The sequence below is a fragment of the Anser anser genome (genome assembly GCF_964211835.1).
Source record: "Anser anser genome assembly, chromosome: 1".
NCBI classification, from domain to species: Eukaryota; Metazoa; Chordata; class Aves; order Anseriformes; family Anatidae; genus Anser; species Anser anser.
This window is the reverse complement of record NC_139720.1, coordinates 184,170,120-184,189,019: the sequence shown is the minus strand read 5'-3', so window position 1 is coordinate 184,189,019 and position 18,900 is coordinate 184,170,120. Positions and strand designations below refer to the sequence as shown.

The window sequence follows — 18,900 nt, the reverse complement described above, 5'->3', positions numbered from 1 at the left end:
ACAAAGATTTCAGTTAAATGGGGCTCTATTGTATTACATCTAACAGAGAGAATAAAAAATGTACCAAAACTAATTCACATTGCATAGTAAACTAAAGTCCACTTCGTATGCTTATTTATTTATTTATTTATTTTTAAGGAAGGCAATAACTGGAACGAGTTTTGAACGTGGCCTCAGAAAAACTTGTACAAATTTTGAAAACACTTATGTAGGCTGAGTAAAGCAATGAGGGTTTTTTCTAGGGATGGCAGTAGCTGGTAATGCTGCCTCACTTCAGGCATAAAAATAAAGCTCAGAGGCTTTCTATTTGAAAATAAATAGGTTGCTTCAGATAAAGATTAGGAGCAGAAGTCGACTACATTTTGACCCTATTCCTCTTCTTTCTTGTCTTATATCGTCTACAAGCTGTTTTGCAGATGTCTTTTTTTTAATTATTTTATTTTAAGAGAAGTCTATTCACAAAATTTTTATTCTTCTTTGGACACAACTGGCAGGGAAGACCCCAAAAGAGAGGACTGAAAGGTAAGCATTTTAGATTACAAAGGGTTTTTTTTGTTTGTTTTAGAAAACCCTTTTCCTCTTCAAGACATCTCTCAGCAAAAACACGGGCTAGAAGTTCTACTTCAGTGCATACTGGGTTATCCATGAGAGCTGTTAAGAGTTTTGAGCACTACTACAGTTAATTTTGCAGCTGCATATAACCCCAAACTTCTGAAAGCCCTGTTCTGGGCTGATTAAAACTCATAAACACGGCCCATTCATGTCCTGAAGATCCAGAAACACTAAAGTAAAACAAATATGCCAAACAAATGTACTTTATTTATTTATTTATAATTCATTTCCATTTCTGAGGCCCTGCGTATGACTTCTGAGTGCTTGATTTTGGTCATTCACAGACCCCCCACTTCCTTTCTCTCTGATTCCCCCAAACAGACCCCACTCGCCAGAGCCCTCTGCCTCTATTAACTTCTTGCACATATGCCCTGCAGTGCCCTGAACGCAACAGGCAAACTGTTCATGGAGACATAACACAGTTCTTGGATCCAAACCTATTATTATTATATTGTATTATATTGTATTGTATAAACAATTCCAACAAGTTTGCGATATTTCCTTAAATCAAAAAAATGTGTGAGCCTTGACTCCCAAGATATTTGTCTGGAAACAGATACCATCTAAGCATATTCTTAAGATACCTTGATACTCTAGGTTCTCAGGCATCCAAGGGAATAAAGGCTATCACCCCCCAACAACTATAGTGGCTGCTTTAGGTTCTGATATGAACTTATCTCTGCAGAGGAACCAAAGCAATGACAGTCATCCCCATGTTTCATAGTCCAATGCTTAGCACTTGGTATCCTGCAGGTAGGATGCAGGACTGCTTCTTTAGGTGAGGAGGAGCACAAGGAACTACCCCCAGCTCTTTTTGCCCATCCTGCTGGACCAGTGAAAAATGACACCACCTGAATTTTTTACAATACCTGTATGTGCCTGCTACACAACACCTCCTCCACGAATAAAATGTCCCCCCCCCCTCACCCACACTTCCCCAGGACCCTTGTATAACTGGGAAAGGTAGAGGCAGTGATGGCACGGGCAGAGGGAGATCTTCTTCTTCTTCCTTCTTCTGGGCCATCTCCACACCACTCGCCCAACCCTGGGCAGGTTCTGGGGGAAGCAATCCCAGGGGCTGGTGCTGTATGGGGGCAAAAAGCTGCAGGGTTTGTTCAGCAACGAGTCATGCGGGTATCCTTTGGCACCATGCATATTTGTAAGGGTGTTAAAACTGTGTAGCATGCCACTCTTCACAAGCCCAGAGGCAAGCAATATACACCCAGCTGCCTCCAAGCATCCCAAGCAAGGATTCATTTGGTCTGCACTTCTGTTTGAAAACAGCCCGAGGCTTTCCTTGCTTGTATCTGCGTTCAGCAGTTGGCAGCTAATTCCAGTGGATCTGCGTTGCTTGTGTTTCAGATAGGAGCGAGACAACATTTTGTCTTTTGCTTACTGCAAATAGAAGCAGCTTTCTATTACTTCACACTGTTATTTTATTACCCCAGAGGGCCGCAGGCATATTACAGGGCATGGAGAATTAATGAGTCCTGAACCAAGGGAGTGTCATTCGGCATACAGGCAGGCCATGAAAAATGAGACAAGAAGAAAAATAAAAAGATGGGGAGTGAAAAGGGAGGAGACAACAGCGTGCTCAGAGACTAATTGCACAGACGCATTTTAATAGGCTTTAGAAATGTATTGTGTTTTTTTTTTTGTAATTCTAATGTGGTTCAAATTAATATTTAATTCATGTTTGTTGCATAACTGACATACACAGAATTAAAATAAAAAAAAGGATAATTAAGCTTAAAGGCTTACGTTAACCTCAGATACTGAAATAAGGACTGCACTTTCCCTGAGCTCCATCTATAGTTGATAACGAGAGGTCTCTCCCGTGCTGTTGTCTAGAGATGAAGCCTACAGAAACTATATTGCTATTGTAAGACCCTTGGCTACATACGTAAAACCAAATGGGATGAATATGAGCCTCTCTGTGTACTCTCAGTGCCAACCTGCATCGTCTTTTGTCCTTCTTCTGACTCCTTCCCTACAATTTCTTTTGTCTTGAATCTACTACTTCTTAATAGCAAGAATGACAATTAGTAAAATCCTTAATATTTCAGCACATTAGCACAAACCATTCAGATTCATGGCGTGCAATGGTAAGTGGTTTACAAAGTAGGAAAAAAAGAATGTTTTTCCTTACAGTCATCCTTGTAGGATACTGAATTCTAAATTAAGTACAGAAATAAACAACTCCTGGGTCATGTAGGCTCTTGACATGAAGCAACTTTGTTTCCTCCCATTCTTTCCATCCCTGTTTTAAACATCCTGAGCATCAGCTCCTATCAGTTCCCCTGGGAGATGATTCTCCCATTAGGATAATTCAAGACTAAAGCACTCTCTGGCTCTAATGGTGAAAGACTGGGGCCATACTGCTCAGAGGCTCCCAGCCAATTACGTGGCCTTGCAGCCAGCAATTTCCCCTGTGCTACTGATAGATATTACAGTACAGATAAAAGGAAAGAGATGTTCAGGACAGAAACTGAACAAATGGAGGACTGTTCCCTTTATGGGCACATAATGAGAAAAAAACGATCAAAAGGGGTATTGGAGCAGTGGGAGGTACCGAAAATTAGGGCAAAGAATTTGTGCTTAATGGTCAGCCCACCAGCGAAGAGGAGCTGTGAGCATGTCAAGAGACATTAAAGTAGGAATGCAGAAGCTTGAGATAAATGTGGGACCTAGATTCCCACTAGAGCTGTTGAAGGATCAGGATGGTGCATTATCGGAGAGCGTAAGTCCATCACGAGCACAAAGGATCCTGAGCAGTCCTCTGAGATCAGCCTGCATTATTCATTGACGATTATTAATACAGAGCCTCAAAATACCCAAGAGGGGGAAACAGCTCACTGAATACCAGTAGCTGCTAGCACAACTTGCAATTTCTGAGTACGATACATAAAAACACGATAAACCCCTTTCTTTGTGGAAGAAGTGCTGCTATGTAAGGTCTCTCTGAATCACAAAAACAATCCAGGTACTTCAGCATCTCACTGTGCTTGGGTTACTTAGGTCTGATGATCAGCTGCGGCACAGCATCTCATTAGCAGTGCCACACTGGTGACGTGTAGGGTAATTAACAAATGTCATCACGGGAACTGTGTGGGACTGAGGTCAACCAGCGTGAAACAGTCTGCACCTGTACCATTAAAACCTCTTGCCTTCCAAACCAGCCTGGCAAGAGGTCTTCTGCAAATGGTCTCTGGCCACGGTAACATGGTGAAAAAAGCTCCTGGCTCTCCCAGGAATCCCATGGGAGAATTAGATGGCCCCATCCAAACTGATGCCATTGACCGTTTTAAGTATTCAAGAGTATGGACAAAACTGTCCCAGAGCTCAGAACACCCCCACATGCTGTTTAATGCACGAATATAGCTAAAAGTAGAGTTTCTGAGCTAAACAACATCTCCACAAGGCAGTCTGCTGTGTAACACGAACACATCTCTCAAGTTATCCTAACACACTACCACACTGCTTTGTCCAAGATCCCCATTGCCAAGACTCCTTAGTCCCTAGAAACAAAATAAAACATAGCAAAACAAAACAAAACCAAACCAAAAAAAATAAAAAAAGGAAACAAACAAAAAAATCCCCCACAAAAAGTCACTACCATGTAAAGTTTACTAGCTCCTCTGTTGTGTGCTCCCTTAGCTTGCCTAGGACCAATGGTATGGCACCTGATGTACTCACATTTTCCCGTCTTCTCTGCCTACAGTTGTTTCAATTTCACTGTTTCATATAAGAGCTGCATTTAGCAGCTTCTTTGCCTTCCCTCCCCCAGAAAGCACTCCGCAGGGCACACAGGAGGATTTTATAGCAGTTAGAGCACAACGTGTGAGACAGATTTAGGTTTGTAGCTCTGCCTTGGGTTTCTTCTCACCAAATTCCTGTGGGTCAGATTGCAATCTGTTTCACTAATACCTATCCAACACAAACCCATTACCTTCGCTGTACTTCTACTTGTGTAATCAAGACGACTGCAACGAAGTAACTCAGAGCAGCTCGTCTCAAAACACCTTGCTCTGGATTCCCAACAGAGTGATGAAGTCAGAGGATGGATTCCCACAGCCCAGCTGCCACCACCACGCTCAAGAGCTTATTCCCAATACCTATGTTTGAGGCTGAACATGAGAGACATCACTACTGTCATCCCCATCATCGTTGTATCAGGATGAAGTGTTGCTTTAACCTTCCACAAGGCACCTGATGAGGCAGGACCATGGTGTTTTGGTTAGCACCCCTGCCTTGGCACCCCATTCACCACACCGTGCTCCCAGAGGGATGGATGCACCAGGATGCAGATAGCACACATCTGCCTCCATGTAGCATCCCCTCCTGGGGTCCTGTTCCTCTCAGCCGCAGTTAGCTGACAGAAACCTCATTCCTGCTGAGACCTAACCATCGTGGTTATCAGTCAAAGGGGATTTACAGTCAGTTTCAATATTGCTTTCAGCACCCAGCCCTAGAGCAACACACTGGAAAGGTCTGCCTTCCCAAAGGTTCAATGAAACAGCTTCACTCCAATGGTTAAATCTGATCAGAAAGGGTGCCTCAGTCCCAAATCATGACAAAAAGCTCAACTTCATGTTGTTTGAATGTCAAATCACAGATAAATTGTACAGCTTGACACGCCTAGAATGATGTATATCTACGAAGTGAAAGTTTCAAGAAAAAAAAAAAGCAAAAATGAAAAAAGCCCCAAGGTTAAAAAAAATAAAAATAACAACCTCAAAATAGGTTTCAGCAGCAGTGATTTGTATTCCTGAGAGTTTTGCATAAATGGATGAAATCTGTGACAAGAGACTGACTTGTCATATCGAAGGACTACCGTATACAGATGACAAAGTCTTAAGTGTTGAAACCCTTTAAGCTGGAAGCATATGAAAATGACATGGAAACAACATCTCCTCACCCCAGACAAATGGCTCGTCTACTCATTCAATAATTTAAGCAGCCCAATCTGACTGAGGACACACGTCTACTACAATATTCTTAATACTTGTAAGTGGGGTACACCCTCTTTTTTACAGGCTGTCCTCTCTCCCATTAACAACTGTATTTTCTGAGTCTCACGCAGGTTACAGAATTGCAACAAATGAGAAAAGGATTTTTTATCTGCTTAACAGATAAGTAAAAGGAGGCTCAAAGAGTTTGTGACTTATCCAGGGTCATGCATGCAGCTAAGGACAGAGCCACAAGGAAAAATAATGAATGTGTATAGCACAACCAAGAAGTTTTGACAATCTCTGTACAAATTAATTTGGGGAAGATAGCCACAGGAGAAGACAAAAAGGATGGCTTAAATCCCCACATAATAACTACAACTAAATAGTAGTGGATTTTGCTAAATATACATTAAAAATAACTGCTGCATGGTACAGTGCCCTAAGCCTATGCAATATTTTGTTTCTCTGTTTTGAAAGGGATTTCTCCATACATCTTTAAACTTTCCTCAGCAGTTTACTGCTACCAACTGCTAGTATAGTTTTCCTTCTTCCTAAAATTCATCAAATACTCAGCATTTAACTACTAGTGGATGTGGTTTGCACCATTAATAAAACCTTAATATTTAGGTATTTAACTTATACAGAAAAAAAAACCTTCTACTTCAATACTTCTGTGCATTGAGAAGGGCATTGAATTTCAAGTCTTCGGTTGCTCTAAAAATATGAATGAAATTTTTGAAGTACACGAGGAAAGGCTCAAGTTGCAAATTCAAGTCATGTAAGTTGGAAGTTATAACTTCTCAAAACTGTAAATGACTTTTAAGTGAGGAAGGCAAAAAATGAAAGGCTTAGGCAAAGTTTGACACTGTTAGCAAGCTAATGATTAAAGCGTGAACCTCTTAAGGCATTGTCTCTTACAGATGTCTAAGGGAACTTGTGCAGTTCTGCTGGGAATTGTCACAAATAGTGAAATCTTCATTAATGCCAGTTATCTCGCTGAAGTGTTATGCTCAGTTAAGGCACATACACTTAATACAAAGGAGGGAGCATACCTATAAAAGCAATCTTCGAATACAGCCAACTGGGCCTAACAAAAATTTAGGAATCAAACATTTAAGACTTTGGGTCTGAGAAACTACCAGTTTTCTACATTCATTATGCATCCCTCTGGATATCAGTCTTGAATGCAATGAATTGAACCAATGCAATGCATTGAACCAATGCTTCACCACTAGCATCAGTGACAGCAAGAATCTTTCTCATTGCTTCAATTTGGTGTGCCTAATAACTTCTAAAATTGTTTTAGTTTGCCACTTTGGGTGTTTCAGACCCCCCCCCCCCAAAACTTAGCTCTGCTATTCTGAGTAAGGATAGTGAAATAACAGCGTTTGCATGGCTTGTGAAACCAAGAAAATTCAACAATGCACTTTTCTACAACTCATTTTAAGCAGCTTATTATGTTTTTTTTCTAGCTTTTTCGCTTTTCTCGATGATTGATCTACAGTTTTAAACATAAATATTTTTCCTCCTTTTAAATCCTTTCTTCTACTTGTCTTCCACTGGGTTGGCTTTCTAATCAATGTCCACCTCCCCTCCCCAAAAGACCATTTTCTTCCTAAAATTTCCGGTTTTATAGTACCAAAACACTACAAAAAATGTTATAGCAGAAAACTCTCAGTCTCCCATACTTCTGGGCTAAAAGATTTCAGTAGCAGATGAAATAAGGGTTTTACACAAGAAAGCTCAAAAATACATTTCCTTAGAAGACACACTTGGTACAGGCAATGTCTCTTAGACCCAGGATGGTCAAACTCTTTCAAATCTCATTAATAAATAGCCAATATAAACTAATTGGCTTATACGTTCTACTCACTCTATTTAGGTACTTGACAACAACAGCTCAATCCATTCTGATTGGATTCAGTCACTTAACATACACTGTTTTTGTTCTGCAGCCTCTTTGCCAACCCTATTTACCGAGGCAAATGCAGTACGAGGAAGATGTTTTCCAGTGGATTAGGAAAAAGAAGGCTTAAAACTGTAACTGAGCTTTCCTGAAGCACAGACCTTTGCCTGCACTTGCAGGTGGAAGCTGCAGCAAAACCTTAAGAAACGGACGGGGTACTTGATGTACGAGGCTGGCTGGTTGTTACAAACAGCTTCCATGGCACAGCCTCCATGTCGGAGCTCACACGCCGTTACGTGCAATTATCGGGATGACAGCGGCTTGCAGCGCCTGGCTTTACTGCAGGCACTGCACGCTATTGTTCCCTGAGTGACAGAAAGGGAGCACTCGATGTAAACCTCTTACTGAATCACTTGGACAGTCGTCTGTCCTTATACTTTCACGGGATGGCGGCTGAACTTGAAAATTGTTATTTATTTAATTTTTAACCATTGAGTAATTAGAGAAAAAGGCAAACAGCTCAATTCAGCAATGTCTAGGATGGGACTGAGACAAAGCAAAAAGCAGATCGTCTGGTAAGAAGAAAAGGCAAGTGCTGCGAGCAGTTGGGTTGGTGAGAAAACTGAAATACAAACATTGTGAAAGAGACATACGCAACGTGTTTATCAGACTAAATAGCTGCTAAACAGAGCTAAAAATAATAATCGAAACGCAGAGACCTATTGCTTTTCCAGATAAACTCCTGTGGTTATCAATTGCCATATGTCCTCGTTAAAGTTCCTCAGACAGACTCTTCTGCTAAGCTACACCTTCCAGTGTCAAGCCGGTGACAGGGATGCTTCATAAAATCATCAGCTTTAACACCTCACCAACACCAGACGTAAGCGGCTGTCGTGCTCATCACTGAGGTCTGAAGGCTAACATCACCAGCTGGGGCAAACCCTTCCCAGCGCCCCTCCCAAAAAATGCAGATTTCTCTATTATGGGTAAGCACAGCAAACTGAGAGTGACTTGACCCATCGAGGACGTTTTGAGCTTTGAACCAGCCATGAATTCAGTGATTAGTTACTCTTCCTTTCACCCACATTCCCTAAAGATGCTGTCCCAAGAACTAGAAAGAAGACATGGATTTTTTTCCGTCACGTGACACATTTTAAAACTTTCACTGCCAGGTCTGTCTGCAATACTACAACTATGTAAGATGAAAGTCCTTAGTTTCTCAGACCACAGAAGAGTTTAAAAAAAAAGTTACTTGAATTAATAGTTGGTAAATGAAAGAGAGAGCCATATTTCATGTCTGTTTTTTTTTTTTTAATTTATGACACTGCAACTTCAGTTTGGGTGCCGTGCACCTGACACCACTTTGCAAAGAATTCGCTCTACAGTTCTGTTACGCTCTCAGTCTCATACACCAGCACAGAGCCCCAGCACCCCTGTATGTGCTATTATTTATCAGTATCAGTTTGAGAGCCGGATACCGTCTTTTTTCCCTGAATCTCAGCACGGGCTGTCAGGGCAGCAAGAAGGGAGAAAGTGAAGGAAAGAGTCGGAAGGCTGTCCGACCTTGCTGCACCTGGGTGCGTGCACACCCTCGAGCCCATGCGGACTAGGGACCAAGTGAGACACACTAGACAAGGAGCTGGGGCAAATACAGTCGGAAAGCAGGGAGGGAGGAGAGCTAGGAGAGAACAGCGTAAAGGGGAGCAGGCAACCTCTGTTCATGCTTTTGGGGCCGGAGAACGAGCAAAGGCTCGCTGCTGTTCCCCACGCGATGACCCGGCAGCAGCACACAGGACGGGCAGGGCAGCAGCTCCCTCTCCCTCCTGCGGAGGTGGGCTGAGGGTGGGAGCTGAGCGGGGGGATCCCGTGGACGATCCCTGCAGCTCCGTGGTCCCAGGAGGCATCCAGCTTACCAACAGAGCAAGCTGGGGCGCGGAGCCAGATAAAACCGTCACTCTGCCTGACTTTAGTGAGGCGCTTACAGGTCGGACACCTACCGGCAGAGCTGAGGGCACTTTATAGGCCGGTATGGTGAGCATCGTGACAACGCTAACCGCATCTTGGGGCACCCACGAATCTAAGCCCATCCTCAACACGAACTGTCCCGGGCTGGCACCAAGCCCTCAACAAGGCACCCCCGGGCCCTGCCCGCAGCTTTGTTACCTTCCTCCAAGGTGCGTAACGAGGACGATGACGGTGGGGGAGGCTTTTTCCCAACCAGCCCTAAGAGGCTGGGGGGACCGAGGGCTTTCGCAGCGCGGGGATGCCTCAGGACCCCCGGAGGCTCCCACCCCCCGGGCGGCGGGGCTGAAGGACGGAGGGACGGGAACACACCGGTGCTCTCTGCACCCCGCAAGCCTCTCCCCCCTTCCTTCCCTTCCCAACCCCGTCCCTCCCAGCCCTCCCCCGCTCACCCTCCCGTCTCGGCTCCCGAGTCCCCGCAGTCCTCCTCGCCGCCGGGCTGCTGCTGCTGCTGCTCCATGGCGGCGGCGCCGCGGCTCCGTCCATGCCGCTCCGCTCCGCACCGCTCCGCGCCGCCGGCTGCGGGAGGGGGGCGGCGGCGGGAGGCTCCGGACCGCCCCTGCACGGGGGTCGGGGCCGAGCCTTTCCCTCCCCGGCCCCCCCACCCCCCCGCCGCAGCCCGGCCTCCTGCCGCAGCCCCGCCGGGCGCTACGGGGGGCTCCCGGGGGCGGCCTCGCAGTCGTGGGCTGAGTGCTGCGGCCTGCGGCCAGGCCTCCCTGCGGGCCGGGGAGGGCGCTTTGAAAGTGACCTCCAGCAGGGTGCCCAGGACCCCGTCCAGGCGTCTTGTGCCGCTCTCCCAGGAGGAGACCCCACAGCCTCTCTGGGCAGCCTGGGCCAGTGCTCAGCCGCCCGCCCAGCACACAAGTGCTGCCTGGTGCTCAGAGGGAGCCTCCTGCCTGCCCCTCGGTGCCCACTGCCCCTGGCCTGGCGCTGGGCACCCCTGAAAAGAGCCTGGCTGCGGCCTCTTTGCCCCCTGCCTGCGGGGATTCACAGCCCTGGGTGAGATCCCCCTGAGCCTCCTCTTCTCCAGGCTGAGCAGTCCCAGCTCTCCCGGCCTCTGCTCACAGGAGAGGTGCTCCAGGCCCTTCCTCACCTGGGTGGCCCGCTGCTGTATTTTATTCAACTGCTGTTATTCAGGCTGTAGCAGACTACAAGAGAATGGGGCAGAACTGATTTGTCACCTCCCGGCTCCAAGCTGGGAGACCACTGCTTGTGTCTCCACCAAGTCAGGTTCGCACAACATCGGAAGCAGTGTTCCTGTGTTCCCTGCAATCTAGATACTGTGTGACAATGTAAAAAAAAAAAAATACCTGCCCCAGACCTGAGAAACTTCTTCCACTGATGCTCTGTGGAAAATGTCAGATTTGATGAATGGGAATTTTCAGAAATCTCAAGCAAGCGCCTAATTTCTGTCAGCTGTTGGAGATAGCTATTTGCAGAAAGTGATCAAAAGTTAAAAGTCAGCATGGTTTTTGTTTGTTGGTTTGCCTGCTTTTTATACTTTTGTTCCATTGCCTTTCAGAAAAGAAGGAAAATGGTCAAAATCTCAACATCAAAAAATACTAGACTGGACCAGGAGGTAGAACTCATCACATAAGCCAGGAGTAAGAGAGTAAGACATGGTAAACTGGTTTAGTTTTCCACTAGTACTCATTTAGCTATGTCTACGTTGTACAGCATCGATGTCCTTTATTTTAAGATGTGTTCATGATTGCCAATGGTGCAGTAAACCGTGTATAACCAACCGTACAGTATCTCAAATCAAGAGTAGCATTTAATTTTGTTTAAAAGGCTCATAATTGATATAGCTCACACAACTGTTGTCTCTAATAGTTTGTGGCCATGGTTGTCTAAAATAATCTGTATCTGGGTGTGAGTGCTGTAAAATGAGAGGGAACAGCTTGGGAACAGCTGCAAAGGTGGTTTCAGCACACTGTAGGAACAACGAGCTTTTACCAAACCCAGCAATGCTTGTCCTGGCACTGGTGAATTCCCACTGCTCTACCAGAGTGCCACAGGACTCGTGCACAGCCCTGCAGCCTCTTGGTGTCACAGGTTGATCCAAAATGTGTCTCCAGTGGTCTTTAGGAGAGTCTTTCAATCTCTGCTACTCAACAATTAGAAAAATTCATACCATTGCATAGGAAACTTGGTATTTTATCTGTTTTGAATATGACTTGTTTTGTGTCCATAGCATTTTGAAAGCAGTAAAAATGATTCTTCAGTTTCTATGGAGGATTTCATGTAAGTATTTTAATAAATATAGTGCTTTAAGTATGGGATGAGCCCTTCTAATTAGAATCCCTATTCCGTCTCTCCCTCAGCGGTTACTAAAAGCTAGTTTGGACAAAATTGTAGAAAGTGCTCATACAAAACTGTCCCATGCAGGCACATACGCAGTACTGCAGAACTTAAGGAAACAAACTCTTCTGTCCTTCATGACTGGTATACTGCCATCTAAATCAATGTATTCACTTACACAACATTACATGCATGCAGTTTCTTTTAGGATTGGGACCAGAATGCTGTGCTCTCAACTTGTTAATATTTGAATCATCATATTCAGGTAAAAGGCATTAACGTGTTTACAGACATTGTGTGTGTTTAAATGACTGATGCAGGGCAAGAGAGTGGCAAACCTGAGACAAAGATTCAGTATATCTTCATTTCCAGCTTGAACATGTTTTGGGAGCAGCTAGATATTTATTATCCAGCAACTGCAGTGGTGATGGAAGACCCTGAACCCCCGAAGGGCCTATTCAGAAGGTATTTATTTACATTCTGTATTACCAGGATGGGACAGACCTTGATGTCTCTTAGTCTGCAGACGTGTATTTATTTAGTTAGTGTAACTGCCTTTAAAAGCAGGTCGCTTCCACTCACTTTTAAGTGTGGTTTCAAAGTGAAATAAATTGACTCTAGCCACCATTGAACTGATTTAAGATGTAACCAAACCTCCTTAAATATTTAGAAATAGATTTAGTTAAATGGATATATTTCTGTATGTTAAATTTTAGGTGGTCAGCTAATAGATCTTTTCCATTTCTGACTTTTATTATTCTAGTTAGTAATGTTTAAGCACTGGCATATGAGAGGATCTGGAATAGATTTTATGCTGCATTTAAGATTAATTTATTCCATCTGTCCCAGGGAGGGAAAAAAAAGAAACATTCTAAGGAAATATATAATTAAGATAGTAAGTAAAGCTACCACAAACTCTAGGCTCTCTTATTTATACATTTGCTTCATTTAACTCTGTTTTATTCTGGTCTTTCACATAATTATGGTGAAAAGAAGACTTCTCTGCATTAAATTCCAAGCATTTCAGAGATTTTAATGAACGAGGTGTTAAGTCTTAGCCTTTAGCTAGCTTTTCTCTGCTACCAGCGCTTCACATTACCTCTTCTGTATGGTTTGTTGAAAAGAGAGGTTAAGTTTTAATTACTTTCTTACACTTATGAGGCTGTAATAATGGTGTAAAGATAAGGATAATAATAAAAATATTCCTGGGCTAAGTTTGCCAAAATTTCAAGCCTTTCATTAAATAACATTTAGTAGCAGTGCTCAAAATGTAGCAGGAGAAATCTGCAAGGAAGACAAAACATTAACCCCCCTCTCTTGTCAAAAATGAATTAACACTGAGGACATGCAAATCTCCTACTCATCCCTCGCACACTGGTCTGAGTAGCTGAGAGCAGGCTGCAGGAGGTGGCCGGCTGCTGCTGGATGAAGGCAGAGTAGGAAGCTGAAAGCCGAAAGCTGAAACCGTGTCAGATCATACATGCACTAAAACAGGAGGCAAAAGCATCGATTTCCCTGGTGGATCTACACCTGGGTTCAGATTTCAATCTCTTTTCTACTCTCGATCTGGCGGGCTATCATCTGTCCTGCATGAGCCGTGAGAATGGGGTGCGTGATGAAAAGCATGAGTCCAAAAAGGACTCTCTCTAGCCCAAAAAGGAGTAAGCAAAAAAGAGGTGGTTGTTCTGTTTGTACGGACATCCTACTGATCAAGGTATCACATATGGGATATTTCTAGCCTCACATTTCTTTCTATAGTGGTAGAGCTTCACTGTAAGGTAGGGAGAGAGAAGAAAAATGTGTCCCTTCTCATCTAACTTAAATTCTGGTGGAAGATGACTCTGCTAGGAAAAAAAAAAGTCCTCAATTCAGTTCTTTTCATGCAGCATTTTGGATTTCTCTCTCTCTCTCTTTTTCTCTCTCTCTTTGGTGCAATTCCAGAAGAAAAGCGACAGATGCCACAGCAGTTCCTTCTATACATTAGAGTCCTATTTCTGAAAAAAAGAAAAACCACCTGGCTTAGAAGGTTGAGAACTGCTAATAAAGACAAAACACAAGAGGATTTTTCATTCCAGACTAAAACTTTTGAAAACGGCCCATATCCATGCTGGCCCCATCCTCTGCTATCTCATTCTGTAGGCGGAATCCTGATCCTCCTGTGGGGTTCTGGGCTCTGATCCTGGCACTTACCCTCCCATTCTAGGTGCTGCAATGAGGAACGTCTCGATTTACAGGGCCTGGCCTTCGTAGAAAGGTTTTTCTCCTTCAGCGGTCCCAAAGGAAATTATCACTCTGCAGATCAAGATTTTGTTATCATTCAGCACTGGACTTAACACACTTGGTTATGGATTAAAAAAACATAAAGACGATTGCTGTTTTGGAAGGAAGGGGAGTTACGGCTTGGCATGTGGTTTAGTCTTCATGCTAGGTCAGCCCTAAAGGGCTGACTTTCAGGCTGGTAAATGTTGCCAAAATATTTGTGGCAGTTTCTCACATAGGCTGTTGGGTCGTTGTTTTTTTTTAAAGGTTATAGTGAGGTCAGGTCCATTTGTGGTAGGTCTCAAGCCAGACACCCAACCTCCTAAAATTCTACAATTTTGAGGTAAAATACAGCTATGCAATAAAAAGCTGTTTCTTCAAAGCACCGAGCAAGGGTTTTCAGTGGCGTTTAAGGGAGTTTGGTTTCCAGGTCCCACTATTCTAAACTTCATTTGAAAACCCTAGCATGCACACTCCCACCAAAGTTCATGGTACAGCACAGCAAATATGTATTTTATAAGCAAATTGCTCTTTTTTTACTTGAATTCTAGTACGTTAAAAATTTTATTGAAAACTTGCAGCACTCAGTAACAATTCCTATAAAAACTTGAGTATTTGGAGTCCTTTTCTGTATCATCCCAAAGCCGGGGACTCAAGGGGAGTACAAGGGGCTTGCTGCTCATATGTGCAAGGATCAGCACCCCATTTGAGCATCCCTAATGTGGCAGCCTGGTGTACAAGGGCTACCTGCCACAGCTTTGCAAAGAGATGTGGAGATCACACAGGTGAATTTCCCTTTTTCTGGTCACCATCTCCTGTAAAGAAGCCTTGAGCTCAAAGCATGGACAGGAACTGTCAGAGACCATGGGTGTTACTCTGCACCTCTCCTTTGGTGCCCCATAAGTGTGCATCAGCACAGTTCTGACAAGGTTGTATGGGATTGCCACTGGCCTGGAGAGGTACTTTCAAGATCTCAGTGGCTGGATAGTCCTACGAATTTGAACATATTTCCAAGTACTCTTTGCCTGCTTGGCCAGCAGCTGCTCTCATCTGTGCTGGCTTGTGGAGTGAGATTGTAGTTGCCTTGTGTGGACTTGTTGAGTTGGGGGGGGGTAATGTTTTAGCCAGAGAGAGGGTTAGGTGATGCTCAAGCATTTACCTCATTTCTTTTTTGATGGAAGTGCTAGAATGCATTAACTCACATCCATTACAGAACAGTGGAAACGTTTCCATTGTCACGTCTAAAGGAGTGCTAGCAAGTGTCATGTTGTGCCACGTATGTGAGAAGATTGCCAGGAGCGCAGACAGCAGACCTTCTGTCCATTTTATGAGGTCAATGAGACCGTTTTGGCTTCTGGCAAGTATCTAGAGCCCTTCACATATACTCAGTGTCACTGCTCTACGAGGAATGATGATAATGTTCACAAAAGCACTCCTCTGATGGTAACCATGACAACTTCCATTAAACAAAGTTTTTCGTGAAACAGTGTGTTTTACAAGGCAGAGGAAACATTTACTTTCAAGTACCAGTCTTGTACCCACTGGTGTTCAAAGAGGAAGAATTAAACCCCTATGGCAGTAGTAGTAAATATTATAGCAGCTTTTATGTGTAGACTCTTCTGAAGGGAAAAAATGATCTTCTTTTTTTCTTTTTTTTTTTTTCCACTGCAGCTGGTCGTGACAGTAAAACATTTTACTCTGGAAAGCAGCAGCTACACTCAAAACACTGTTGAATCTCCAAGGGAGATTTTATTTCTGAATTGTTTTACCACATTTGTAAAAATCCAGTTTTGAATTACCTGTGGCATAAATTTTTAATCAGAAGATTGATAATCAGATGGGCTTATTGGGTTTCAATATTTTTATTAAAACTCTTCATTCTGTAGTTGTGGGATTTACTAATGGTTTTTTCAAGCAAACAACAGGAATGGCTGTTTAATGCATAATCTAAACCAGGGTAAACATCACAAAGTAGATCACAGAAATAAAACTTAAATAATTTTTTGCTAGAAGATGTTTGTTTCTGTTTCCATTTCTGAGATCCATAAACAAGGGTAGATTTACTGCTGCAGAGGGAAGTGGCAAAGTCCCCTTTACACTGGCTGGTGTTGCAGGAGCTCCTGTGTCCAGTGGCTGTGTCTCACTGGCTGTACAGACTTTCTTTCCCCTCCCTCATTAGGCTGAGGCTATAACCACTCCTTTTACTGGTGTGATGGGAGAAGAAATGTTAAAATATCCCTTCTCTCACGTTGGAAGTAGCCTTATATGCATGATGCCTCTGCCTGTGCTGAGAATATTGGAAGGCAGTGATGCCAAGAATATTTTGCTTCAGAGGTATCTTTTCTGGTCATCAGCATGGGGAGAGGCAGAAGGGAGGGAGAAATCCTGCTTGATATAAATGTCAACTTCTGTTAAAAATTGGCAAGGAATGAAACATCACTGGGACTTAAAAGGAGGAGAAACACTGTCCCAAGATATGGGCCAGGCACTTTTCTAATGTTCTCTCACAGCAGGCAGGTCACTGAGCAGATGTGAAGCATCCCAGAGGACAAAGAGTTTTCTGGCTAATCCATTTGTACCAGGATGGCCTTTTCTGAGAGCTGATGGATCAAAGTAAAGGTCTCAACTAAACTTGCAAATTGCATCCACTGACCTGCAGAACTAGGGTGTCTCATGCTTTTGTTAGCATCAGTGCTCCTTAGCAGCTAATACGCTGCTAAAATGAGGCTGCAGAGATTTTGCCCTTCTCTCTTGTCCCTAACCAGGCAGGCACGCCTCCTCGTCTCCAAACTACCTGGAGAATTTCAAGGAGCTGTTCTGACTGAAAACCAGCCCAGCGAGAGAAAAAAGTGGCTCATCTTCAGCCAAATTATTTTCCTGAAGAGACTCACCTTCTGCTTGCACAAAGGCCAGAGACAAGACAACAGGGAGGGATGGGACAGCCAGCTGTGCATGGCTTCTCCAGGGCAGGGGACAGGACCATGGCAGCCCTGACCCATTTTGACTTCAGCTGCTGCTCTCAAACTGCACTGAAAGCATTGCAGAAGTGTAACTGGGCTATATAAAAGCATTGAGGGCAGAAACTTGGCCCAAAATCCATTAGCCAGAAAGGATTATCAGAAAAACATTAGGTTGCTATTTCTTTGGTCTACAAGTTTCAACTAAAAATTACATAACTTCTTTTGGCTTGCATGAATCAACTTTAAAAAAAAAAAAAAAAAAAAAAGCTTTGATGTTTAAGAAGCCCAGACATATAATAGCTGGTTTTGGTATTTTGTGAGAAGTTCATAAAATGGCTTAAGACTATTAGTATTTGTTGCTGTAAACTCATACTGTAGCTTGGAAGCCATCTGCTTATCTACTTGGTTTATTGCCATCCTTCCACCTTAGAGTTTTGGATGGCTGCCCATCACTGGAGTGTTTGAATGCCTTCCCTTAGAATAACAGTGCCTCCAGGAACCCCTGGCTGCCCTTCAACCTTCTTTTATTAGAGACTATAAGAATGGTTGTACGAGGTCATGTCCAAGACCCATCTAGCCCAGTATCTGTCTCATTTAGTGGCCAAAAACAGATGTTTAAGAAAAGCATAATGACAATGCACATTTCTAATGATACCTTGCTGATCCATCTCGAGATGCAACATTGATATTCAAGAAGACCAGGGATAATAAGAATCTACAAACTGGATTAAAGCAGGGCTATGCTTAGCCCACGCTCTTATATAGTTTTGGTAACAGTCCGACTATTAGAATACATGGCTGATTTTGTCTGTGCTGTTTAGCTAGCGGCGGAGAAATATCTTAATGAAACAGGAAAGCTGCCTTGACAGCAGTTATGCTCTAAATTCATTTTCTCTAGAAAGCTGCATGGTGTTGATGACAAAGCCTCTAATGGCTGTTGTCCTCAGCTCTGGTATGCCTCAATCAGAGATTCGTGACAGATCAAAGCCTTCTTGGTAAATCTGCAGGGGCCTCCACAGGCGTGGCTGGCCTCCAGTGATTTATGGGTAGCATCCTGGGCACAGCTGAGTGGCCATGTCCTCCTAACCTCTTGGTTTGACCCGATGGGGGAAAAGATTTGTCTGGAAGGATAAAGGTAACAATATCCATCACCATGGAAGACATGTCAAGAGACAATGCCCAACTATCGAAGTTGCTAATTGCACCCATAAACCTCAAGCTATTTGATGCACAGACCAAAGCCCAGCTGCTCACAAGTGTGAAGAAACTAAGCTGGTGGTGGTGGGTGCACTGCAGTAGGAAGTCCCACATCCCAGGAGAGTGCAGGACCACAGCAGCCCCCAGGTCACCATGTGCTATAGCGTTCACAGTGTCTGGAGGACAGAGACGGATAAGGTGCTTAACTGCATTTGCTGAGAAGTGCAAGTGAGAAAGCTGTCTTCAGACTTTAAGAACCCACTGGCTCCCAAAGATGAACAAAAAATGCCTAACTGCTGTTGTACTCACTGTTCTATCTGCTATAACAGATTTCTTGGGAAAACAGTTACTTCCACAGTCTAATAGGTAAAATACCCATAGGCTGAACCTAGAAATTATTGCACAAATAAAACTGTTTATCTACTAGGCAGTATAAGCTTTTGCAGGACAGATGGAAATAAAATGGAAAAATTTCTTTCTAAGCTTACACTTTTTCTTACTCTTACTACTGATTACTGGATTTTTCCCCAGAGTTGCGCTCACACAGCTCACTAGCAAATATATCCTTGGCCCATCTTTGGGAGAGCTGAAGTGGGCAGGAAAGGGACAACTTGAGGAAAAGGATTCCAAGAGCTATTCTCAAGGCACCTAACATATAGCAGCTAAAAGAAAGAAAATAACACGTGCAAGA

General features: G+C 43.7%; 1 protein-coding gene and 1 long non-coding RNA gene across 12 annotated transcripts in view; one reads left to right on the top strand and one right to left on the bottom strand.

The window, feature by feature from the left end:
* The window catches only part of FAM124A (family with sequence similarity 124 member A), a 44,235-nt gene extending 33,442 nt beyond the window's left edge, over positions 1 to 10,793 (bottom strand). Inside the window, exon 1 of one of the 6 annotated variants that reach the window (XM_083820894.1) lies at positions 9,885 to 10,793. In XM_083820894.1, the coding sequence (XP_083677020.1) occupies positions 9,885 to 9,952 (68 nt within the window). In that variant the 5' untranslated portion in view covers positions 9,953 to 10,793. The remainder of the gene's footprint in view (positions 1 to 9,884) is intronic. The other 5 variants (XM_083820895.1, XM_083820892.1, XM_083820893.1 and 2 more) reach the window with 5 other exon arrangements.
* On the top strand, positions 1 to 17,243 carry LOC310892747. 6 transcript variants are annotated; one of them, XR_014578369.1, is made up of 5 exons: positions 1 to 9,644; positions 11,015 to 11,096; positions 11,687 to 11,736; positions 12,114 to 12,258; positions 13,735 to 17,243. It is a non-coding gene; the product is annotated as an uncharacterized lncRNA (long non-coding RNA). The 6 variants fall into 6 exon arrangements; XR_014578371.1 differs by lacking the exon at positions 11,687 to 11,736 and adding an exon at positions 11,992 to 12,058 and having other exon boundaries at positions 11,015 to 11,114; positions 12,166 to 12,258; XR_014578372.1 differs by having other exon boundaries at positions 11,015 to 11,114; positions 12,166 to 12,258.
* Positions 17,244 to 18,900: the final 1,657 nt, after the last annotated feature.